General features: G+C 42.5%; 2 protein-coding genes across 3 annotated transcripts in view; one reads left to right on the forward strand and one right to left on the reverse strand.

Moving 5' to 3' along the window:
• Positions 1-333: 333 nt before the first annotated feature.
• On the reverse strand, positions 334-14,538 carry LOC117562413 (isocitrate dehydrogenase [NAD] subunit gamma, mitochondrial-like). 2 transcript variants are annotated; one of them, XM_034240248.1, is made up of 13 exons: positions 14,408-14,538; positions 12,783-12,830; positions 11,197-11,202; positions 10,924-11,021; positions 10,621-10,736; positions 10,408-10,468; positions 9,501-9,633; positions 9,269-9,402; positions 9,078-9,180; positions 3,735-3,881; positions 2,895-3,050; positions 859-983; positions 334-754 (listed from the first exon to the last, which is right to left on the reverse strand). In XM_034240248.1, exons 1-12 carry the CDS (start codon positions 14,474-14,476, stop codon positions 882-884), a joined length of 1,173 nt encoding a protein of 390 aa, XP_034096139.1. In that variant the 5' UTR covers positions 14,477-14,538; the 3' UTR covers positions 334-754; positions 859-881. The 2 variants fall into 2 exon arrangements, with proteins under 2 accessions (XP_034096139.1, XP_034096136.1); XM_034240245.1 differs by having other exon boundaries at positions 334-983.
• Positions 14,539-17,915: 3,377 nt separating this feature from the next.
• The window catches only part of fam120c (family with sequence similarity 120C), a 31,698-nt gene continuing 24,174 nt past the window's right edge, over positions 17,916-25,439 (forward strand). The window contains 7 exon segments of the mRNA XM_034240230.1: positions 17,916-19,316; positions 19,319-19,494; positions 21,758-22,004; positions 22,124-22,206; positions 22,723-22,851; positions 24,016-24,118; positions 24,239-24,303. Of these exon segments, the coding sequence (XP_034096121.1) occupies positions 18,977-19,316; positions 19,319-19,494; positions 21,758-22,004; positions 22,124-22,206; positions 22,723-22,851; positions 24,016-24,118; positions 24,239-24,303 (1,143 nt within the window). The 5' untranslated portion in view covers positions 17,916-18,976.

The raw sequence follows: 25,439 nt of genomic DNA on the forward strand, positions 1-25,439 counted from the left end.
TGTACATCATCTTTTTTATATATATATATATATCCTGCTTAGCCTACTTGAAGTAAACGGTTATTTTGTGTTTTTATTATTTTATTATTGAGTGTTCTTGTATTTTAATGTGTGTTTTTATACCTCGGGACTGTGGGAAACAGTATTTCGATCTTTCTGTGTGTACAAACATATTTTGAGATTGACAATAAAGTTGACTTTGACAACAAACTGAATGTGGAGATACGAGAGACGAGGGCGCCCCCCTGTGGTCTGCACCAGCACTGCACTCACATGTTGGATTCAGCACAGATCATTCTAAAAACTAAATCATGAACTACAAAGAAACAGGCATAATATTTATTTCCCATTTATTAAAACCCAGCACATTCAGTAGTAGGACAGCAGAAGCTGAGTTTGGGTTAAAAGAAGTTGTGAAGATTACCCTGTTTTTAATAATAAATAAAGTAACCAAACTACTAAATATGGGCAAGATTGTAAAAGGAGTTGTTTCGTGTTTCATGCAGTATTATGGTATGGTGGTTGTTTCAAGTAAACAGGAAACATTTCTACAGAAAGATAAACTATTGCATAGATCTTTGTGACAGTTTCATTTCAGTATAACTATCAAAACAACTATAATATAATAATAATGGAGGCGTGTGGCGCAGTGGATAGAGCGCTGGTGTTCGGATCAAGGGGTCACAGGTTCAAACCCCACTGCAGTCAGCATGTCGTTGTGTCCCTGGGCAAGACACTTCACCCCAAATTGCTCCTGTGGGGGTTGCCCACAGTATTGAGTATGCTTTGGATAAAAGCGTCTAACATGTAATGTAATATTATGAAATTGCATAGAGGACCTTCTGAGGAGAGTCTTACATTCACTTCTCTGCGGGTTTGTTCTAGATGCTGAGGGTCCGGGGCCCGGTGCTCTGAACAGCGCTCATGATGGAGCGCACCACCTCGGAGGTGGAGCCGTGGCCCCCCAGGTCCGCCGTGTGCAGCTGCAGGACAACACAAGCGTGAGCAGAATAATCTCTATGCATTGTTCAATCTCAATCTTTACTTATTTATATAGCACATTTAAAACAACCTCAGTTGACCAAAGTTCTGTACAGGGAATAAATACAATATAAAAATAACACAATGGGGGTAAAATAGTAAAACAATAATTAAAAACATGATAAAAAGCACAATAACTAGAAACAAAAAAACACATACAAATGTAAAAATGTTATGTTCAACTAGTATTAAAGGCCAGTGCAAAGAGGTGAGTTTTTAGCTAAGATTAAAAAAGTTCAATAGACTGAGCAGTGGATCTGCTTGTCAAGCGGACATCTCTCAGTGGATGTCTGATCATCACCTCAAGCTCAACCTTGACAAGACTGAACTGCTTTTCCTTCCGGGAAAAGATTTTACAACTCTTGACCTGACTATCAACATCGGCACCTCTGTTGTTTCCCCGACTCAGACTGCAAGGAATCTGGGTGTGACCCTAGATAACAACCTGTCCTTCACTGCAAACATCGCTGCTGCAGATACACGCTGTACAACATCAGGAAGATACGTCCCCTCCTGACCCAGAAAGCGACGCAGGTTCTGGCCCAGGCTCTCGTCATCTCAGGCCTAGACTACTGTAACTCCCTCCTGGCTGGTCTACCTGCATGTGCCATCCGACCTCTGCAGCTCATCCAGAATGCAGCGGCTCGCCTGGTCTTCAACCTTCCTAAATGTTCCCACACCACTCCGCTCCTCCGCTCCCTTCACTGGCTTCCGGTAACTGCTAGAATCCACTTCAAGACAATGGTACTAGCGTACCATGCTGCAAATGGATCTGGCCCTTCCTACATCCAGGACATGGTTAAACTGTACACCCCAGCACGTGCACTCCACTCTGCATCAGCCAAACAGCTCGCTGCACCCGCACTGCGAGGGGGACCCAAGTTCCCATCAGCAAAAACACGTGGGTTTGCTGTCCTGGCTCCTAAATGGTGGAATGAGCTCCCCATTGACATCAGGACGGCAGAAAGCACACATCTTCCGGCGCAGACTGAAAACTCATCTCTTTCGACTCCACTTCGAGCGATAGAACTATTAACAAAGCACTTATATACTAATAAAGGACTGGCTTACCTAAAGCCAGTTGAGTAGCACTTGAAATGTTTTTGCTCTATGAAACCTGATGTACTTATATGATTCTGTTTTCTTCAAGGTTGTATATTTTTGGTCGAATGTACTTATTGTAAGTCGCTTTGGATAAAAGCGTCAGCTAAATGACATGTAATGTAATATGTAGGCCTACTGGGAGGCTGTTCCACATCTGGGAGCTGCAACAGCAAAGCCCTGTCACCTCTGGTTTCTTTCGTGCACAGAGGAACCACCAACAGGTTCTGCTGAGTTTAGTGCATCGCTTTCAGTGCTTCTCAAAGTGTGGTCCGCGGACCACTGGTGGTCCGTGAGCGCCCCCTAGTGGTCCGTGAGTATATTGGTAACATTTCACATTTTAAATAAATAAATGTAAGTTTTCCGCACTCTCGCGGGAATATCTACGCAATGGAGCGAGCTTAAGTTTCACTTTCTATTTCATAATATAGCCCAGGGCAACACCTTCGTCACACATGTTGCCACCTGTTTGTACCATTTTCAGGCGATTTGTAATCTGTTCTAGAAAAACTGTGTTTTGGGTTATTTGTGGAGTTAGGTGGTCCGCGAGTGATTTTTTATTGGTTAAGTGGTCCTTGGTATGAAAAAGTTTGAGAAACACTGGCTGGAGCAGGCCGGTGCAACGACTCAGACAGGTAGTGTGGTGCCAGTCCATGCAACAATTTAAAAACAATGAGTATGAATGTTCGGTTTGGTAACTGCCCTCAGTGAGAGGATGGAGCGTGTTGTTTGTTGTGTTGCTGTGATCGTACCCGGGTCTCGGTGACGGTGCAGAGGATGGCCCTGCGCAGCATGCTGGCGTAGGCGTGCAGCTTCAGGTGGTCCAGCAGCAGGCAGGAGGCCAGCAGCATGGCCGTGGGGTTTGCCGTGTTTCTGTTAGCGATGCTCTTCCCTGTGTTCCTGGTGCCCTGAACAGAGGAGCATGTTGGGTAAAGAGGTGCATGTTGGGTAGAGAGGTGCATGTTGGGTAGAGAGGTGCATGTTGGGTACAGAGGTTAGCTTTGCAGGGGATCCCTCGACCAAAAGCAAGGGCATTTTTCCACTGGACTTCAACATTGTTTTATCATTGTAACACATTTTTCATCTTCTTGGTCATCTGTATATTTTTCTTACTCTCTAATGATGGTTTATTTCTATTTCTATTTTAATTTGTTATTATGTGCAATGCCTTGTTTTGTTTTATGCTGCTGCAACAAACATGTTGTTTTTCCAAATTGGGATGAATTTTATCTTATCTTATCTTAATATTGCACAAAATCATATCTCTGTCAAACACATGTTTATGCTAACGTATGAGTTCATGTGAACTAGATCACAGTCGCATGGCTCCACGTCACCAACGCTAAGCTAAAGGCAGTACAGAGGTCATCCACCAATCAGAAGGGCAATGGTTCGATCCCCAGTCTCTGCAGTCAACATGTGGCAGTGTCCTTGGGCAAGATACTTAACCCTGTACTGCTCCTGGTGGCAGGGCCTATGACGCTTGTTAGTATGTAAATAACCAATCGGAGCTGAGGAGCTTCTATTTGCAGTGTCAACTATTGCTCTTCAAATTCGATCAAACTGTCAAACTAGGATGTGAATCCTCTCACCGTCTCAAACACGGCGTAGTCCGTCCCGTAGTTTGCCCCGGGCACCAGGCCCGGCCCCCCCACCAGCCCGGCACACACGTTGCTCACCACGTTCCCGTACAGGTTGGGCATCACCATCACATCGAACTGCTGGGGCCTGGAGACCAGCTGACACACACAAATACAACATAGTGTCAGGACATTCACCAACCAGTATCAAAGAGACAAAGATTGTGATTAGCCGGTTCTCCGTTCTCTTCAAACCTTTCTTTGAGCGTGTTTGATTGAGATCTCTCAACCTTACTTTGTAATTGGGAGCCCGGAGTTTACCGTTCAGCTGATTTAAATGCTTACAAGATAACGCTTGATTGGCACACGATTGGACAAAAGGCAGTGCATTTGTCCTCACATGACAAACAATGATTTCCACACACTCTGTTAGGACAGCTGTCTGAGGAGCTGTGGTGTCAAGGTCCTGCAATGTATGCAAAAATAAAGGGAGTTGAGCCTGTAAAGATAACACCAAAAGGAGTTTCAGACCTTTCCAGACAGTATCCACCTAAACCTGAAGCTATAACCGGAATAGAGCCCATAGTTGAAGCATTATTCAAATCAGGCATGATAAGAGAATGTCCAACATGCAGCACTCCTTTGATCGCCGTCAGAAAGGCTCCACCATCAGCCGGATGGAGGTTGGTGCAGGATTTACAGGCAGTATATAAGCCGTGATCCCAAGGCAACGCAAGTTTATTTATATAGCACATTTCAACACGAGGCAATTCAAAGTGCTTTACAAAAATGAAAGACGTTAATAGCATTAAGAAACATATTATGAAATGACATTTAAAAGCAAAGGTACAGGAATAAAAGTGACAGTGCAGTGTGAGATACACACATCTGAAATGTTTAGCTCTGACTCTCAATCATTGCTAACTTTCACCTCCCTTTCTTTCTACTTTCTTTGTTAACTTGTCCTTTAGTTATTTCAAGTGTTTCATGCTAAACGAACCCCCCTTTGGAAAATTATAATCTGACCCCATGGTACCTTTTAGTTTTCGCCAAAACTATTCCTCTTTTTCATTTTTAATGCACATAGTTAAGTTGACCTGGTCTTTCCAGGACTTTTTTGGGATCTGTCAGAGAATAATTTGCCCTGCATGTCCTCCTTCGCCCTCTGACGCAGATGACCAACCTTGACATCATGCTATCTCCCTTAAGGAGGGGCTGCCCTAGCAAGTTGTTACCAGTTTATGACCGGGCAACTGTCGGTCAGAGATAGTTATTGTTGTGGGACACCTGGAACACATCCTTCTCGGGCTGTAGATGACCTCGAGCCATAAGCGACAACACATGTGATTCAGTGTCCTCAGCTGTTTATTGAAGCATGTTGATTATTACACTCTGAACTAGTTAAAACCTGGAGCTACAGGAGGGGTCTTCAGAATTGATTGTGGCATCTCAACCGTGTGGTCAGACCACATGTGTGGCCCGTGACATGTTTTGTGAATTCTCCGGCCGAAGCTCCAAATAAACCGTCAGCACCTACTCTGTCTCCCACCCTTTGGGGAGGGGGGGGGGGCAAAGAGCACATACTCTGTCTCCCACCCTTTGGGGAGGGGGGGGGGGGGGGCAAAGAGCACATACTCTGTCTCCCACCCTTAGAGGATCAAAGAGCAACATCATCGTAAATGGGAATACCTGTATGTACGGGAACCTGCCGACACACAACCGAAGTACGATTGTTATGAACCTTGGAGTGACCTTCAACAGCGCCTTTAAATTTGATAAGCAGGTTAGCACTGTAGTCAAGACCTGCTTTTTCAAAATACGACTATTGGCTAAGACCAAGTCGTTTTTATCTTTTAAAGACCTATAAAGGGTTATTAACGCCTTTGTTACCTCGAGACTGGATTACTGCAATGCTCTGTACGTGGGTATGGACCAGGTGTTACAGTGTGTGTAGGAAGCAGGACCCAAATGCAGATTAAAGTGACAAAAAACTCCTTTATTTCAAGGCTATACTATTAAATAAAGACTAAACAGAACACTCACCGAGGCACAAGCCATATGACAAGACGAACCGACAAAGACAGACAGAAAAACCAGAACTTAAATACACACAAGACTAATCATACAAACAAGACACAGGTGAGGAGGTAGGAGAAAACACAGGGACACCAGGGGCCTGTACTACGAAGCTGGTTCAACCTAACCTGGATATGTTTGAGTTAGCCGGTTGGCCTAATCCAAAACATACGCGCTCTCGCTAAGCGGTCCTACGACGCTGGTTATCAAGTGGATCGCTCAAGCCAGCCGTGTCCTATCTAGTTAGGTGCGCGTTCACATGAAAGGGGTGGTATCTGGAGCATTCGACCAATCACAAACATGGAGCGTACTGACAGCGCAGCGTCATACTTCCTGAATGAAAAGTCAACTATAATATTAGACATATGAAGAAGTTAAACTTTAAACATCCATGACTTAAACACTTTATCCAGGATAAAAGCCACATAGCCAAAAAAAAAAAAAGCCACAACCTGCAAGGTGAATACAGCTGGTAAAAGAAAAAGTGTTTGATACAGGCTTACGATATCACTGCCCGTCCAAGACACGATCTGACTTTAATTACATTTGTCTCGAGTGTTTCGTCAACTTAATGTGTTGCTTAAATAATACTTCTGCATCCAGTCTGTGACACTGTGAGTGTTGCACGGCCAGATACGGCTCAGCTGACTCAGATAAGGAAATATATGATACATTATGAAGTGATATGCCGCGGACTGTACTTAATGTTACTCTGATCCGGTTACTTATGTTGTGGCAGATATTTAAGTAAGCTTTCTTAACGCTAATGTTATAATAGTCAGATTGCTCTGAAGATGGAGGTGATATTCTATTAATGTTCACGTTCACACAGTCGGTGATTTTTGCCGGCCGTCTTTCCTGCGACGGCAGCTTTTCTGTATTTCCTTTCTCCTGTAATATGACTTGATCGCTTTAAACTCCGCACATTGAGCTCTGATTGGTCAGCAGGCAGTGCTTTCACTGAGTTGAGCTCTTAGCCTGCAACCTAACCTGCTCCCGACCAGGTTAGCCGCTAAGCATAAGTTACCATGGAGATCGAGCCTGCAAGAGAACCAGCTTCGTAGGACCGGAAAGCCGGAGTTTTCCCTGAAGTTAGCCGGCTAAGCGAACATCCTGCTTCGTAGTATACCCCCCTGGTGCACACAATCGGGTAATAAGACACACCAGGGAAACTAACGACAGGGAACCACAGACAAATCTAAACAAGACAAAACACAACACAGACAGAAACAGGCAAGACAGGAGGTGAAGACCTTTCAAAATAAAACATGAAACAAAAGACAGAAAAAGACAAGACAAATACAATAAAGACAGATCGTGACACCAGGCCTCAATTAGACGCCTCCAGCTAGTTCAGAATGCAGCTGCACGTCTTCTCACTGGCCATAAAAAGCGCGACCATATCACCCCAATTCTGGCTTCATTGCACTGGCTTCCAGTTCGGTTCAGAATAGATTTTAAACTCCTTTTATTTGTTTTTAAAGCCCTAAATGGGCTGGCTCCTGCCTATATAGCCGAACTCCTCCATCGCTACACCCCAGGCAGAGCCTTAAAGTCGGCTGATCAGCTGTTGTTGATAGTGCCTAAGACCAGGCTTAAAACCCGAGGGCACCGAGCTTTCGCAGCGGCTGGCCCTATAGGCTCTGGAATACTCTGCCCCTCCATGTGAGGTCGGCCCAGACCCTGGGGGTTTTTAATTCAACACTTAAAACTCACTTTTTCTCTCTGGCTTTTGTTTAATTATCTATTTATTCATTTAGTTCTTTATTTTAATATTTATAACATAACATAGGATTTCATAAAGTATTTTTAAAATAGTTTATACATTATTCGAATATAGGAATAGTAGATAGGATTACTTAATATAATACCTTATATTTAATCTTTTTTTCCCTTTAGACCCTTGCGGTTTATTCTTAAAAACCCTTACCCTTACCCACCCCCCATTTCCCCTCTGCTGGTCTATGGCCTTGTAAAGGGTAACGGGGTCCAGAGTCGCTTAGATAAGCGGGGGAGTGCATCTGACGAAGAGATAGGTTGTTGTGCTCCCTCTCTCTGTTTCTTATCCTATATCTAATAGAACTGCTCGGGTCTTGATAGATTGAGTGGGGAAGTCCATGAGATCTTTCTAGAGGGTTATCAAGAATAACTTTTATCCAATGACCTTTTCCCTCTCTGTCTGTGTCTGTGTATTCTCTTGTTCCGATTAACCCAGCCACATCTTTTTTCTTGTTTTGTATCTATATCTACGCCGGGGATCCGGAGTCGAGGCTGATCCTCTTGCTGTAGTCCTGTGTCTTGGATCCTCTATCCTGAGTTCTGGATTAAGTCGTGGACTTCGGGTCGTGGCTGAACCTGTCTCTGCGGTCCTGCCTTGGGTCTCGTCATGCTGCTTCCCTGATGGCTTCCACAGGATTGTAGCTGACATCCTCGTGGATTCATCTTCTTATTACAGACACATGCATTTCCTAACATTCGGTCTATATGCTGTAAAATGTATTATCTCTTGGATTTACACACAGCATCTATTGCACGTCTGTCCGTCCTGGGAGAGGGATCCCTCCTCTGTTGCTCTCCCTGAGGTTTCTCCCATGTTCCCCTTAAACTGTGGGTTTTCTCTGGAAGTGTTTCCTTGTACGATGTGAGGGTCTGAGGACAGAGGGTGGCGTTTTTCTCATACTGATATTCTGAACAATCTGTGCTGTTGTATTTGCTGTAAAGTGTCTCTACTGTAGGCTATTTTTATTATATGTACAGCACTTTGGCTCGACCAAAAATCGTTTATAAATGTGCTATATAAATAAAACTTGATTTGATTTGATTGTGTGGGACTGAACTTAGAAACGATATAAGCTTGATGTGATTTCCTGTTCCTTTGAGCAGCATACCTCATGTGTGTGAGTTGAACCATATTCCTGAATGTGATTAAGCTCCTTCTTGCAACAATAAATGAGTTCCTGATTATTGATTCTCAAACCGGTGTCGAGTGACATTTTTCTAACACTTTGCAATTGTTGCGTTTGCACACAGCCCTGCAGTCTCTTGGCCTTTTATGTGCATTTGTGTGGTTAACCTATTTACATATACTAATTAGGATTTATTTGCATGTGCTTTCAATTCAGAAGGACAGTGGGATTCATCATTATAATAACACATGTGCAAAGAAGTTTGCAGTTTAAGAACATACCATGAATGTCACTTTTAAAAACCAACATAAAGCGGTAAAAAGACACTTATTGTATCTTCAACTGTGGCAGTGTGAAGAAATGGCGTGCTTACCTGCATGGTGGTGTTGTCCACAATCATGCTGTCGAAGGTGATTTCAGGGTAACCACTAGCGACCTCTTTGCAGCACTCCAGGAAGAGGCCGTCAGCTAATTTCCTGCTCCAAACACACACACACATTAAGATGTATCATGTGTTTTTATAGAAAAAGATGAATGAAAACAGGTGTTTGAGACTCAACTGACATGATGTTAGCTTTGTGTACAGCAGTCACTCGTCTGCGTCCTTGAGCGCGGGCAGTTTTAAAGGCGTAGTCAGCGATGCGTAGAGATTTGGTCCTGGTGATGATCTTCAGACACTCAACAACTCCCGGTACGTTCTGCAAAAGCAAAGAGAGAAACATTTGAGATGCTTGTAGAACAGATTTAGTTGGGATGTTGTGCGTTGCAGCATCAGAGCGATTATGAACACACACACCTCGTGCTCCAGGCTGCTGTACTCTCCCTCTGTGTTCTCCCTGATGATGATGATGTCGATGTTGGTCTGGCGTGACCTCACTCCTGGTAGAGACTGGCAGTGCATCACATTGGCATACAGATCCAGAGTGGTGCTGCAGAGACAAGATGGTAGATAATGGATGAAGAGGCAGATAGAAGGAATAGACACAAGAGCCAACGATTTAAGTCATTTTAAAGGTCACCTATTTTGCTAAATCCTCTTCTTCATGTCTCTTCTACATCAACATGTGTCCCCTCTGTGTAAAGAGATTCTGAACGTTTCAGGAAAAAAGCTTCTCTCTCTTTTTGTCCTGATCCATTTATATAAAAACCTGTCTGAAAATGAGCTGATCAGATTTTGGCCACTTTATGATGTCATAACGATTTGTTGGCTTGTGTAACCATTAGCCAATCACCAACCAAGGTAACCCCCCCCCCCCCCTTATCACCTGAATCTCCTCCTAGAGCACCATTGTGTTCTTTGTAACCAAATCTCTCTCAGAGGGGCGTGGGGAGGGGCTCCTTATTTTCATCTAAAGTAACAGACAGAGAATCAGCACTTTTGAAACAGGGCTGAAACAGAGGGGATTATGGGTAATGCTGCAATGATCTGTTTGGTGTTTGGAGCCAAACACTTCAGAGACATGTTTTGTATATATCAGAGACCTGTAATATATTGATGAAAAACAGTATAATAGGGGACCTTTAAATTGAAATTTGCCAAATGTTACGAGGGTGTTTAATCAGTGTTGATGGTCAATGTATTTGATTGAAGCAATACATGCATTAGTGCAAACTATTTTGAAAGAGAAAGATGAGTTTGCAGCTGTAAATCTGATTAGACTAGCAAAGGAAAAGGGGGGAAAGATGAAATATGGAGGACTTACCGCAGCAGGTTGTTTCTGGACTTGTAGGATGGCGGCAGGTTGTGGTTGGTCTCAATGTTTCCTGGATGAACAGACAAAGTAACACCTGAAGAATGACAACTAAAGAAGAGACATAACACAACTTGATATTGCAGAATGTCTAGAATCGTGTTTGGAGTTACACTCGTTGCTTTTTTTGTTTCAACATGTTTCATGGACCTGCAAAACACGTACCTTTCAGAGCCACTCCATTGCGTCTGATAGCCATGATGGCATTATTGATGTCATCTTCTGAGTCCTTCGTTGAGTCCACATTGACAACCTCAAAGTCCACGGGCACACAGCAGAACCTGAACATAAAGTAAAGCACAAATAAATCTCATGTAGAATCCAAAATGGAAGAATAACGATGATTTTTCCATTAATCTTGTTACACGATATAATAATTTCTATTGAAAGGTAAGCTCCATATGCTTGATTTGTTTGTCTCCCTTTGTGTTTTTTGCCTGTTTTTATGTGTATCCTAATCTCTCTCACCGGAACAGTTCACACACGTGTTTGCTGAGCTCTGGTCCGATGCCGTCTCCTGGAATCAGAGTCACGGTGTGCCGGCCTCCATACCGCGCCGGTGGAGGCTGTTACACACAAACAGGAAGTCAAACTCCCCCCAATACAACCCAGTAGATGCAACTCCTATACAACTACTGATTAGACTCTACACTATTTTAAAAGATGGTAATCTTTTTGCTATTTTAAAATGTTCTATTAACACAACATGTGTGTCTGTGTGAAGTAAGCTGCCATACTCACTATGGCCTGGTGAGGGTGGATGGAGGGCGGAGCAGAGAAAACAGGAAGGTTAGTGGGACAAAGTGGAGGGGGGGAGGGGCTGAAGCACGCTGATCAGCAGCTTCCTGGTGACATCACAAGCACATTGATGAGACAGTGTTGGTACTCCTGAGCACATGCATTTTCCCTCTTACATTTGGTGCTTTTATCAATGTAGATTGTTTGGGAGTGAGTTGTCGAGAGTTGGAGATGCAGGCGGAGAGATGTCTGCTTTCTTTAGAATATTAAGGAACTAGATGGCATCTTCTACTAACTGAACCCTTGCATGGTGTTCGGGTCTGTGGGACCCGTTTTCATTATTTAGCTAAAGAAAAATGATATGATCAATTATTTTTTCAAACTCACACTCAATGGCCTTGGCTCATTTTCTGTGAAGAACATACATCAGAACACATTTCCACTGACCACCCTCTGTACCCCCCCTACACATTTACATTACATACAGAATGTTCGGGGAAATTGTAGGTCCTGTGTGTGTGTGTGTGTGTGTGTGTGTGTGTGTGTGTGTGTGTGTGTGTGTGTGTGTGTGTGTGTGTGTGTGTGTGTGTGTGTGTGTGTGTGTGTGTGTGTGTGTGTGTGTGTGTGTGTGTGTGTGAGAGAGAGAGAGACTGTTGTGTTTCTGCCCCTGCCATTCCCGCACAAGGTTGCAACATTGTTGATAAAGTAAAGCACCGAAACCTGTCTGCTCTCACATTCCCGCATCATGTTTAGCGGGAACCAATCTTTATTTTGTTCACACTCTATCCAAGCTGCAAATTTGGGGCGAGAGACAATAAATAAAGCTTCGCCAGTTTGGGTGCTTATCACATCTGATCAAGATGGCCAAAAGATTCTCTGCTCAGAGGGCCTTGCATATGATTCTGGAAGACAGAGAACCATTGGATGATGATGTAGAGGAAGAGGTTTCAGAAGGTGAGGATCACATTTCTGAAAAGTCTGAGTCTGACAGTGACTTTGAAGAAGAGGATGAGATTGAGCATCAGCTAGTTACAAAAACAAGACGAGCCACAGGACCAGCCGGTCAGCGGGCGAAAAAACAAGGAGCACTTGAATTCATTAATGTGATCTAACAAAAGGGCAAATATGAACCATACTGTTTATATTGCTTGTAATTGAGATGAAGTAAACATCTGTATTTTAACATCACATAGTTTGATTGTGTTGAATTGAAGCCCAAAAAGGCAGCGGGTCCACCAGACCCACGAACACTGGCTGAGTAACAAAAATATGAACACCATCAACAGCAGTGTGTCTTTCAAAAATCATGATCTGGTTATTCAATATAATCCACATAAGTTGCTGTGAGGAGTTTCATAAAGGGTCTATTTTCTTTCGACTAAACTAAACCCATCAACCGAGTCACATCTGGTCCATGATGGTCTGTGTGTGTTCGACAACTCACAGGAAAACAATCAAGATTAATAAATGCATTACAGTTAAGAGGGAAATGTATTTTGATGTGGGGTTATCCAGTTGGGAAGGTCACAAGGTAAACAAGGTATGCGTGACAGATTTGTTTATGTTTTCTTGTATGCTTAACAACTCACAGTGTAAGAGGACTTGTGTCTCTGAGTACTTGTTGCCACACCATAAACCTGTGAATACAGACAGAAGTTAGTTAGAGGCAGAAAATATGTATTAGTTCAAATGTATAAAAAAAAACAAGTCTAATCTATAACACTGTCCTCCATTTGTGTGTGTGTGTGTGTGTGTGTGTGTGTGTGTGTGTGTGTGTGTGTGTGTGTGTGTGTGTGTGTGTGTGTGTGTGTTTATTTCCTCATATAATGGCAGGAGAAAACATTTGAAGCTGAAGTATTTTTGATATTTCCATGTTTCTCATATATTTTATTTCAATACTTTTTTGTGTTATTTTTATGCTAGTTTGCATGTTTACTCCACTACATTTGGTTGCGTTGCATATACTGATTATTAAAGGGCCCATGTCATGCTTTTCCGGTTATTACCCGTCCCCTTGTGTGTTATGAAGGTTTTTATGCCGTTATGTAAACGGTCTGCAGAGTCACAAACCCTCAAAGTACACCCTGTAGCGAGTAAAACTCTAACACAGAAAAGACCCGTCTATGCTGCCCCAGAACGCCTCGTTGGAGATTTCTCATTTTTCATTGTTTACTTCTTGGGTATAGTGCCGTTACGTTTGGACCAATCCGCGGACTTCCTCACACACACATACTCGGCGGGACTTTACGAGGCTCGCTGCTGCGAGGAGCGGGACACTGTGAGCTGGCTCACTGGTGTGGGGTCGGCGAGACACCGCGGAACTCAGCCTGGGCACACACACAAACTCCTAGCCAGGCTGCGGGTGTGTGTGTGTTTCGGGCTGGGTTTCGCTGTGTCTCGCTGTCTCGCAGACGTCCACTGGGCTCACAGGGAGGGGGGGGGGGGCAGGAGCTCCAACAAGCCGTTTAGGACAGAGAGTGAATACACATACTTTACAGAGATGCTTTATGAGAAACCAATGTGAGTATATATATATAATATAAATCTATTCTAGTATACCTCAACAATGGAATTATGATCAGTAGAAATGGCCATGACATTGGACCTTTAATAGAAAATAAACCCAAAAAACTGATATGTATTATAATGAATTGAGTTAGCCTGCTAGCTTAGCCTACAGCATAAGAAACTAACACATTAATGCATCAATAATCCAGTGATATAGTATAACAAATATTGCATAATGAGTACTTTTACTTTTGGTTTGTTGCTGATAATACTTTTAGCTTTTGAATGCATGCCTTTTATGTGTAGCAGAGTATTTCTACACTGTGGTTTAGCTACTTTTAATTAACTAAAAGCTCTGAATACTGTCTCCCCCATTGCTCCCAGTCAGCTACCTGTTGTATTACTGCCTGAATAATTGATGAGTGCAGGGAGCAGATAGAGTATGCATTTACAGCCTCATCTCGCTAAGTGAGAAAAGGAGGAATGCTGCATAAGTAGAATTACATTTTCTTTGAAGGGATCACCAGTGGTGCTGAAGGACAGCGACATGAACAGTTGGTTAGCCTATTTAGCTAGGCTAACCAACTGTTAATCAGCTTAGCTTCACACATCGCTGTTTTACCAAAAGAAATAGTGTTAAAACCACGTCAAATGTTTTTAAATTGTATTTAAACAGATGACTATGTTGTTCAGAGACTGATCCTACCATGGTTAACCGGTTGTTGAAGAGGAGCTTCAGGGCTCCGGAGAGGGACTGCACTGACCGGGCTGTCATGGTTCTCTCTCCACGGGGAAGGATGGACGACACTGGGGCTGCGCGGGCGTGCTGCGCGCTCCGAGGTAATCTCTCTCTCTCTCTCTCTCTCTCTCTCTCTCTCTCTCTCTCTCTCTCTCTCTCTCTCTCTCTCCTCTCTCTCTCTCTCTCTCTTCTCTCTCTCTCTCTCTCTCTCTCTCTCTCTCTCTCTCTCTCTCTCCTCTCTCTCTCTCTCTCTCTCTCTCTCTCTCTTTAATTTTTAATTCAAATTTGCTTTCTTGGCATGGTGAATCAAAACAACTGTTTTGCCAAATCATGTGGTAAAAATAGTGGCAATATTGTATTATAGGCATATGGTAATGGTAATAGTAGTAACAGTTAACATAGAATTAAATAAATAATTAATAAACATTCAGTTCTCGGTTCAGTTAGCAGAGCACAGAAAAACAACAACTAAAACCTCATAACAGTGCAGAAATATAGGACAACAAATATGCTTTTTTGCAGTGATGAAGAAGAGTGCTACTGTCGTGAGCAGACCGTGTTTGCTTACATGCAAGTTAACAATAACCTTGTTTGCATTGCATACAAAATGGAAATTTGAATAGTTTTCCCTCTGAGGGAGGATGAACAATCTTTGACAGGCTTTGCTTTTTATATTCAGGTTGCCATAGCAGGATGAACATTCTCATATCCCTCAAAATGTACATATTCATGAGATGCATTCTTCACATTAGATTATACATTGTGTATTTTATATTTTGTCATATATTGGCAGGAGAAGACATCCAATATCCTGGTGGCAGTGTGTAACCACTTCATGGTCTCCCCAATTTCACTAATCAACAAGAAAGAGACTCTTATTCGGAACACATTTTTTATCGGAGGATGCCGAGACAAATATCTGAGCACAATGAAGTCCTTCAAGCTAGCTCTGTGTTACCATGGTAATGCTAACATGCAGCCTCAATGGTGGCCTAGATAGATAGCTTGATGCCCATGGCACTTTTCCCTCCAATAATTCCCTTTTATGAATTTATTACACAAAATATATACATTTGAGGGTGGATCTTTGCATGCTTTGTTATTCAGAAGCTGACACATTTGACCCTTAAAAAAAAGTCCTTACACTGATTGTAAGAAAGCCCGGAGAGGCAAGAATATGGTGATCCATTTTTCTAATGATCTAAAGTTTGTTTCCCCTGTGTTTAAGATCAGGTAAAAAAAAAAATATATATATATTTTCAACTGTGAAACAAGTTGGGGGAAATATTTGAAATTTTTTTCTTCAAGTGAGTTTTAATTCTCCCATGCACTGCAGTTTGAATTGTTCCATATATATATATATATATATATATATATATATATATATAGCCTATATATATATGCCGTTTGGATTCAAATAAACATTCGTATATAAAATCCTTAAAATAATGTTTTGTTCTGATATACACAATTGTCTCTATCATAATAATAATACATTTTATTTCTATAGCGCTTTTCTTGAACCCAAAGACGCTTTACATTTGGGAGGGAGGTTAGACAAACAAAACAATAACAAAGCCAAAAAGAAACAAAGAAACAAAACAAAACAGAAAAGCAGTCAGGAGGAAGTTGGTTGAGAGGGGGGGGGGGGGGGCTTATAGATACAGAGTTGAAGAGGTGGGTTTTGAGGCGTTACTGGAACAGGGTGAGGGACTCAGACTCACGGAGGTATTGGGGGAGGGAGTTCCAGAGCTTCGGGGCTGCCACAGAGAAGGCTCTATACCCGAAGCTCCGGAGTTTGGCCTTGGGGATGGAAAGCAAACCGGCTGAGGTGGATCTGAGGGACCGGGGTGGTTGGTAGAGGATGAGGAGGTCAGTGAGGTAGGGGGGGGGGGGGGCAGATGGTGGAGGGCTTTGAAAGTGAGGACCAGGAGTTTGTAGTGGATGCGGTGTGAAACGGGGAGCCAGTGGAGTTCTTTGAGGACCGGGGTGATGTGATGCCATGATTTGGTGTGGGCGAGGAGTCTGGCGGCTGCGTTCTGGACACGCTGGAGTCTATTGAGGGGTGTAGTGCTGATGCCAGAGGAGTGAGTTGCAATAGTCAAGGCGGGAGGAGATGAAGGCGTGAATGAGTCGCTCAGCTGCAGGGCGGGTGAGAGAGGGACGGAGTTTGGCAATATTGCGGAGGTGGAAAAATGAGATTTTTACAACTTGACGGATGTGGGGCTGGAGGGAGAGAGTGGGGTCAAATATAACGCCAAAGTTGGGTGCCTGGGTGGAGGGGGAAACAGGGGTCATAGCATAGCAGGGGTATAGTGGTCTAATACCATGTTTTTCAATATTGTCTAACAACATTCCATCATTTACTTTATTTTATTTTATGAATAGCTTGCATGGAGGCAAACATTTCAGATACTGTACATTTTTTGATTATTTGGGGAAAATATCATATTCAAACTTGAAAGTGGAAAGACCTTTGTCCTTATTTTACCTATCATGTCATATCATGTTTAATTTAGCCAACTAGACATTTAAAGTCGCTGAAATACTTATAATCTTATAATAAATAATCAAAACATTTAATTACTTGATGGTTTCTATTTTCATAATGTTGTTTTATGTTTCCCAATAGATTTTCAGAATAATTGTACAATTATTGTTTATGATGGATTGTGTTGCATAGGCTATCCTTTGTGTTAAATGTATTAAAATATAAAATATACATTTATTGTTTCTATTTCTTATTGTTTATTTTTTTTATACGTAGGCCTGTATATTTATCTCTATTACTTTTTAGAATAATGGTTCCACAATTGTTTATAGACTGTGTTGTTGCACAATTTCCTCCATTGTTGATTGATGACTATCCTTTGTCTTTGTATTTGAGTTCCCTGTCTTGTTTTGTAAAAATTCCTGGTGTTAAATTGATTACAAATATTAAATCTAAATTCCTCTGAGAGTACCAATGTGAACCACAGGAGGACGACATACACACACAAGATCCACCATGAACCGGACATCACCATTCTACCTGTTACACCCACCGCTCACTCATTTTCTAATCTACTAACGTTCATTAACGGTTGATTCGTGTTGACTTTTTAAAATTCACCGGTTTACACCGTTTATATGTTCACTCCTGAAGCATTACATACTTCATTAGCATCCACGTTGGTCTACAGTGGCAGACGTTAGCTAGCATTACCGGTATTATAAATATCTGCGTTTTGACATGAAAGAGGTGATATTATCAGAGGCTGGTGGTTAACTAACAAATAACGGCGTCTGTACTTGAATCACTTGTGGGCTACTTGGAGAAATTCTCCTCTCTCTCCAGCTTTTTTTATCCTCGTCCAAACTGTCGGTATCCTCATGCTGGTAGTTGTAGTTTTAATCGGTTTCCCACCAAATATGTCCCAGTACGACGTGATACGCTAATAAGACTACATTTCCCAGCATCCCTCCTCCGGCCGCTCCTCCTTCCTCCACTTCCCTCCCACTCCACTGGGCCGCGAGGAAGTCGCAAGATGGCTGATGTCGCTTGGAAGTAATGTTCCCCTCTGCAACATGAAGCCGTGAGTGTGGAAGACAGCGAGGGAGGCACCATCGGGCTTTTATTTTAATTTAATTTTAGTTACTTTTCTTTTATTTCGTTAAACATCCATCTCATTCCGCGTCGTGTCGGCCCCGGACTTGTCTTCGGGAGTTGACGCGTCAAATCACGCCGGGGACCCTGCCAGCAGCTAACGGCTAACGATCACTTAGCAACTGTTAGTGCAGCTAGCCAGGCACACCGCTTGTTAGTTTGTTTTAATTCATATTCTGACACCTGCAAACCAACAAGCTACCGATACAAGTGCGGTGATATTTGCCGGAGGTAGTGCAGATTAAATGTCAAATATTTCAGCTGTCAGGTAAAAACACAAAAACGATTTAGCAAGCTGCTCGGTTTAACATCATGTCCGCGAACTGGCCATCCAGCCTGTGGGTTGCTAACTAATGCGCAGTATTGCATCTGTTTCATGTGCACAAACTAGCAGGGTAATTGTTTTATTTGCAATTTTTTAACACCATCAACCACCTTGCTGCATTTCCGTTACTTGCTGCCAACTACATTTTTGAAGCTGGTTATGTTAAAGCAAAATTATGGGAGCAGGAAATGTGTTGAACTTTTTCTGGTGGTAGGTAGCTACACTGGCCTTGCTGGCATCTCACCAAAAATCCACAGGGATGGACACTAAACTGAGCACCCACGACCAAAACTGAGAAATTCGCAGTTCGATATCTCGGAATCAGTAACGATAGCTGACACACGTGTACATCAGTGCATGGTGACTGATTTCACTAATCTGGGTGACAGATAAGTTGTTTTGCAGGGTTAACTAAACTACAGTTTTTCACTGAATCGGAGACCAGTTAGCTTGCCTAAAGTGCACAGCTAGCTCCGGTCTCGCCCCACATTACATTACAAACACGGCGTACAGAACGTATTCAGAGCCCTCTCCCGGCCAGACACACAGGCTGAACAACACCGTCATGGGAGTGCAGGGTTTTCAAGAGTATTTGGAGAAGCGGTGTCCCGGGGCCGCAGTCCCGGTGGACCTCCTGAAGCTTGCCCGTACCGCGGCCCGCCAGCCCCCTCACCACCACCATCACCCACACCACCACCCACATCACCCCGGGCCCATGCCTCCCCCGCCCCCGCCTGCCAGGATCCTAATCGACGCTGACTCCGGCCTGCAGCGCCTCTACGGCGGCTACCAGACGGACTGGGTGTGCGGGGGAGAGTGGAACGCCATGCTGGGCTACCTGGCCGCCCTGTCGCAGGCCTGCCTGTACCAGGGGGGCCTGGAGCTGGTCGTGGTTTTCAACGGCACACTGGGAAGGAGCGCTGGCCCGAGTGGGCGCGGCGAGCTCAGGGCCAGCGGCAGACCGCGCAGCTGATAGTCAACCACGTCGGCAGCAAGGCCACCCCGCCTCCCAGAGCATGGTTCCTGCCCCCGGCCTGCCTCAGCCACTGCGTCCGCCTCGCCATGTTCCGCTTCCGAGTGCGGGTGAGCCATGTGTGATCAAAGCTGTGTTAAGTTGTTTTATTGTGGTCATGTGCTGTTAATTTAATACTTGCCCTTTCTTGTTGCACGCCCATTTAGCAGCGCCGTGTTAACTCCTTCCAGTTGGGGAACAAGTGCACATACTAGCCCTAAGAACACACATAATCTATCAAACGGGCTGTTTTTGCATTGGCAGTTTTAAACCAGCAGAGTATATATATCTATATCAGTGATGCATTGCCTTATCTTGTCTACTGGGAGGAGAAATGTATCCGGTGCTAATGTGGAGCAGCATCTACCGGTAAAACCAGTCTGTGCATTAGAGCAACATGTATTGCGCAACATGACCTAGACCAGCCTATATATTACATAACATGAACTCATTGAACCCTTTATACATTGTTGAACAACTGCTGAGTGGATAGACTATTAATAGGCCCCTGTTGCCTGACAGTGGCACATTTATAATGATTTGTTTTGCATTTCAGTTAATGGATGATTGAGAATATTTAAATAAATAAAAATGTGTGCATCTGACCTATCTTCAAGAATATTAGCTATGGTTAAAACTATAGTAGCTGGGTATACTATAATCATCTTAAACCAAAAAAAGGTAATGGGTTTGAGAAACGAAATGTAACTCATAAGGTTATGTTCTAGGCCTGCCATGAATGCATCAAAACCACTGATTGACTCATCGTTCATTCCTGTCAACATTACTATTTTATCTTTTGACATACCTGCCTATCTGCTTGCATGATAGTATTTATACTTTTTTTTTTAAAAAGCAACAGAGTACCGTGACATGATAGAGAATAGAAAAATCCCACCCACATTACAGTACAACACATTCTGCCGTTGTGTGTGTATAACATCATTACTCACTGTTCCCATGTGTACTTTCTGTTCTTCCGACCTGTATTCTGAGATACAGTCCTATTTCTGCGGCTTAAAATATATGTTCTCGGCTTGAATGGCACCTTTACTAAAGTCATTACTCTTCCTCTGTCACTTTCTCAGCTTTACATGTGCTGCATGCCAGCTAGTTTGTCATTTTATAATTATTGTGATATTTTATTCTGGATGTTAACATTGGTATTTAGTTTGATTATGAATCAGTGTGACACAATACATGTTGGGCGATTTTGAATAGTTGTGAAACAGCTTATCATACTGAGCCATCACTGCCACATGCAGTTCATTTGAAGACAGATTTGATTACCAGCTCATTAAACCGATGTTGTATATATCTGAGTATAATTATTTAGTTTTCATTCTCATTAACGCTGACATAGTTAAACAAGATTAACATTACAAGTCTGAAGCTCTCATGCTCGCTCTCTGGCGTAGTCGTGCACCTCACCCTCCAATGGGTTCTGCATGAGTGGGCTCTGAACACTTGTGTTGCCCTTGGTCCAAGTGTCTGTATCACTACCAGTGATTTAGAACCGTTTGGTGCTGCACAGATTTTCTATAGATGTATTTCCGCAAATGCTATGAAGCTTAAGTATTTTGAGAGTATACAAAGTGGCGGCACCACTGGTCGTCTGTGACCTCTATCCTGGTACATTCAGTGTGCAGTGATTGCTTTGGCAGCTGATCAGTCTCCCAGATCCACCATTGTACAGAAGGTAGAAGAATATAGCAAACTTTATTGAATTTCACTTTTGCGATAAACTTTATAATGTACTCAGTTCTGCCTTTCATTTGCTTTTGGTATTGAATTAAAAAGTATATATTGTGTAGTTGTAAATGTAGGGCTGCACATTATCGTACATTTCATTATATATTATTCTCTCAATTATTTTATAGATTAATTGATAGTTTTTGTTTATAAAAATGGCCACCACAATTTTCCCGATGGCACTGTCACAATTGCTTCGACAAGTGTACTTTTTGTAGAGTAAAATAACAAGAACATGACTTAGATATTATACTCACTCAATGCATCCCAAATGCTATTTACCAAGCTATTCATCCCAAGTTTAATGTTAACATCTGAATCTGTTGGTGAAAGAGTACTCAAGTTTATTCCCATATTTAAACATTACATACATAACTATGCAGTTCTCCAACCATGCGTTCTTTAGCAACATACTTATACATTATACTAGAATTTAACAGAATACAAAAACACTTAAAACCAAATATAAAGAAACAAAATCTTCTGAAGAGCTAAACTAAAACCTACAAACACACTAAAAACAACAAGGTAATAAACAAAAAGACATGAAATTCAGAGTTTTGATGTTTTGTAAACCCACAGGTTGTACAGACTTTGGAGGACCACCACCAGGAAGTGCTGTCTCTTTACAGAGACTTTGGATTTTCCGGCCTGATCGCTCAGGATTCTGAGTTTGCTCTCTGCAACGTACCCGCCTACTTCTCGTCGCACGGGCTCAAACTGAGCTGGAACGGCAAGAACCTGACCACACACCAGTACCTGCTGTCTGAGGCCGCCAGGCAGCTCGGGCTGAAGACACAGCACCTGCCCTGCTTTGCTGCTCTGCTGGGTAATTATCACCGCGCTCCCACATACCTCAGTGGACACGCTTTGTGTTTCTGGCACACCTTTTTGTCTGTTTGACTTTTCTATTGAAGCAGCAAACATTAAAGAGTTTCTGTCTCGCAGGAAATCATATTCTGCCTGATGAGGACCTGGCTGCCTTCCACTGGAGTCTGCTGGGACCAGAACACCCTCTCGCTTCTCTCAAGGTACCACATTACGTCCTCTGCAAACCACAGCCTAATTTAAAAGTATACAAACTCTAATAATCACATTATAAAGTAATTAGTGAAGGGAGCCCTGATTTACCGTTTTAAATATAAACATAAGCACCAGATCTTTTATATCAAATCTCCATAAATATATATATAAAAGTATATTTTTTATATTCGAGAAAAGCCTTCCTGTTTTCCATTGACTGCTGGTCTTTTACAGGAAAATCCTCTCGGAAGCTTTTATTGTGAAACATGTAGGGCAGATTTTTTTCGGTTGTGTACTTTCAAATTCTAGCGCACTCGAGCTGGTTTCTCCATTCTTACCTACCCTACCTTTAAGTGGTGTTTCATAGGATAAGGTTCTGAAATTAGATTAATTGTGTGCGGGATTGCATTATCAGCGATATTGTAACCTATCTACCCGTGCACAGTATATATCATATCATCTTACCCTACTCCCCACCCTACCAGGCGTATGTGTATTTAAACCTTTGTTCTGTTCTCTCTCAGGTGCGAGCCCACCAGTTGGTGCTGCCGCCCTGTGAGGTGGTGATCAAGGCCGTCTCAGAGTACGTCTCCTCCATCAAAGACCTGGGAAACCTCGACGCCATCGCCAGAGATGTCTTCAAACAGTCACAGGTGGGTTCTCTCCCCCTCTGACAGTGATGTGTTTCTGTTAACCCTTTTTTGAGTTAAATTTGATTGAAATGGATTTATGTTTTCCGTCTGATTGACATGCCAGACTGTTGCATGTTGTTAAATAGGTCACGACTGTGGACACAAGATCCTGAGTCAGCGCCTGCACTTCCTCACATCAGTATTAAACCGTAGAAATTCCCCACTGTTCATATAAATGTTTAACACGATTATCCAAAATATAAAAGTCTACATTTCAATTTAATTTCTTAAGAATCTTTGCGATTGCCATCTTGTTTCCATCGGAGCTGAATTTACGCCTAAGCTAAAAAAAAGTTGTAAAGTTGACCTTGATTCATGTATTGGTTGATCAACAGGAAGTTAATAGACAAAAGGTTTAATCATTTAAAATAATATTTTCAAAAAATGTAGTTGGGTCCAGTACTTGAACATTTTTTGTCAAAGGAGATTAAACTGAATATGTAGTAGGGGTAATGTGGATAAATGTTTGAGTAGCAAATTACTTGAAGCTCCCCTTGAGAATGTTCCCTTTTTATTTTTTGTTAAGTGAATTTTTCTTGCTCTTAAAAGTATTTGCGCCGCACTGCCATGCAGTAAACAACTGATTCTCTGAGTTGGAGCAGCACATCCTTTTATTCCATTACTTGTTGCAGGAAACTGTTGTAGACAAATCTCTTAGACTTGGATCTTACGGAAAAGTCTGGTGATACTCTAAAGGTACCAATAGTTAACTGTGTATCCAAATTCTTATACATCTTCTTCCTCTATGCCATCGCACTCCATAGGTGTTCAAAAACTATTAAAAACAAATCATTTTTTGACTATTAGGAGAAAAGGAATATTGTCAGCCTTAACATTTTAGGGAATTTCAGGTAAGTCACTGATTTGTAACGGATTTAAAATCGAGCAAAATTTGAAAACTCAACCCTAAGTCATTAAAGCCACCTGTGGCACCCTTTTATTTCAAGGCAGGGTAACTTCAGACATTTGTCAGGTCATTCATTCACAACATTCCCATTGCTGACGTCTGATAGGGAATACAGTAAATCGGCAACAGATGTGTGCATCCATCTGGCCGTTGCAATTTATCTTCTCCTTCTCACCGTGTTATGGAGTCAACATAACACGTTGTTCTTTTGTTTCCAGTCTCGCATGGAGGACAAGGTGCAGCGATTCAAAAAAGCCGTGGATTATTTCTCAGCTGCCTCCAAACCTCGCTCGCCCAACATGGGGCCCTCAGCTTTCATCTGTGAGTAGTTCAAGTTTAGACATCAATGGTCCACACTCTTGCATCATCATTTGTTGGTGTACTACATGTGTATGTATTTAAGAGAAGATATTCATTTACATCTTTGTTTCTTCTGCTCAGTACCTGGGTTCGGATTTGGGGGACCACCCGGCCACATGGGACCGATGCAGCCTGGAAAGAATCAGGTAGATTCCTCAGCTCAGGAATTCTTTCTTCCTCCTTGGTGTCTGTGTAATTAGAGCTCCATGAATGTATGTGTAGCAGAATGGATTACGGTTTATCAGAACAAATAGGACGGTATTGCATGATTTAGTTTTAAGTTTCAAAGCTTCCTTTTAGCTCTTTTCCAATATTTAGCATTTCCTTTTTTGTTTAGTCCCAGTATTTCTGCACAGTACAGATAAAGATTAGGCTACAGTAATATTATTAGTAATTTAATTGTGTATATCGGGGTGTTACGTCCCCACTAAGGTCTAGGGGACCTGGAGACAATAACATACAACCAATAAAAATGAGGGAGTCAGCGTAACAGTTGACAAAAGGTTTATTTTGTGTAAACCCCGAACCGAACGGACATATAATTGAAACACTCTGTTGGTGAGGAGGAGGAGGAGTCAAAGGATTGTGCCAAACAAAAGAAACAAGCATAACAAAACCAGGCCTATCTCTACATCTACCCTTCGAAACCAAAACAAAAAAACCCTCACTAACTAAACTACAAAGAATTTGACAAATAAATATACAGGGGTGGCAACAATCCGCTAACCTAGTGCAGTGTTTCTCAAACTTTTTCATACCAAGGACCACTTAACTCCACAAATATCCAAAAGCACATCGTTTTTCTAGAACAGATTACAAATCGCGTGAAAATGGTATAAACAAGTGGCAACATGTGTGATGAAGGTGTTGCGCTGGGCTATGAAAGTGGAACTTAAGCTCGCTCCATTGCGGAGATATTCCCGCGAGAGTGCGGAAAACTTAAATATATTTATTTATTTCAAATGTGAAATGTTACCAATATACTCACGGACCACTAGGGGGAGCTCACGGACCACCGGTGGTCCGCGGACCACACTTTGAGAAGCACTGACCTAGTGTGTCTAAACATTAGTTAGCTACGTGGTGAGAAATGTACAGGGTACCCCAGACTGACCTAACTCCTCCACCTCTCAACACTAGGGCTGCAACAAACGACCAATTTGATAATCGATTAATCTATCTATTAATGAAACGATTAATCGGCTATTCGGACTATTACTGTATGCTAGGGGTGTAACGGTTCACAAACATTTCGGTTCGGTACGTACCTCGGTTTTTTGGT

This window comes from Gymnodraco acuticeps, unplaced genomic scaffold, assembly GCF_902827175.1.
Source record: "Gymnodraco acuticeps unplaced genomic scaffold, fGymAcu1.1, whole genome shotgun sequence".
Classification (NCBI taxonomy): Eukaryota; Metazoa; Chordata; class Actinopteri; order Perciformes; family Bathydraconidae; genus Gymnodraco; species Gymnodraco acuticeps.

What these genes read in the sequence shown, in the direction of transcription:
- LOC117562413 (XM_034240248.1), bottom strand. Translation starts at nt 14,476, where the DNA reads ATGACAGCCCGGTCAGTGCAGTCCCTCTCCGGAGCCCTGAAGCTCCTC. An exon ending in TCCAGAAACAACCTGCTGCG is followed by an intron (nt 9,634 to 10,407) that starts GTAAGTCCTCCA and finishes TTGTCTCTGCAG; the next exon opens with CACCACTCTGGATCTGTATG. An exon ending in ACAGCAGCCTGGAGCACGAG is followed by an intron (nt 9,403 to 9,500) that starts GTGTGTGTGTTC and finishes TTGCTTTTGCAG; the next exon opens with AACGTACCGGGAGTTGTTGA.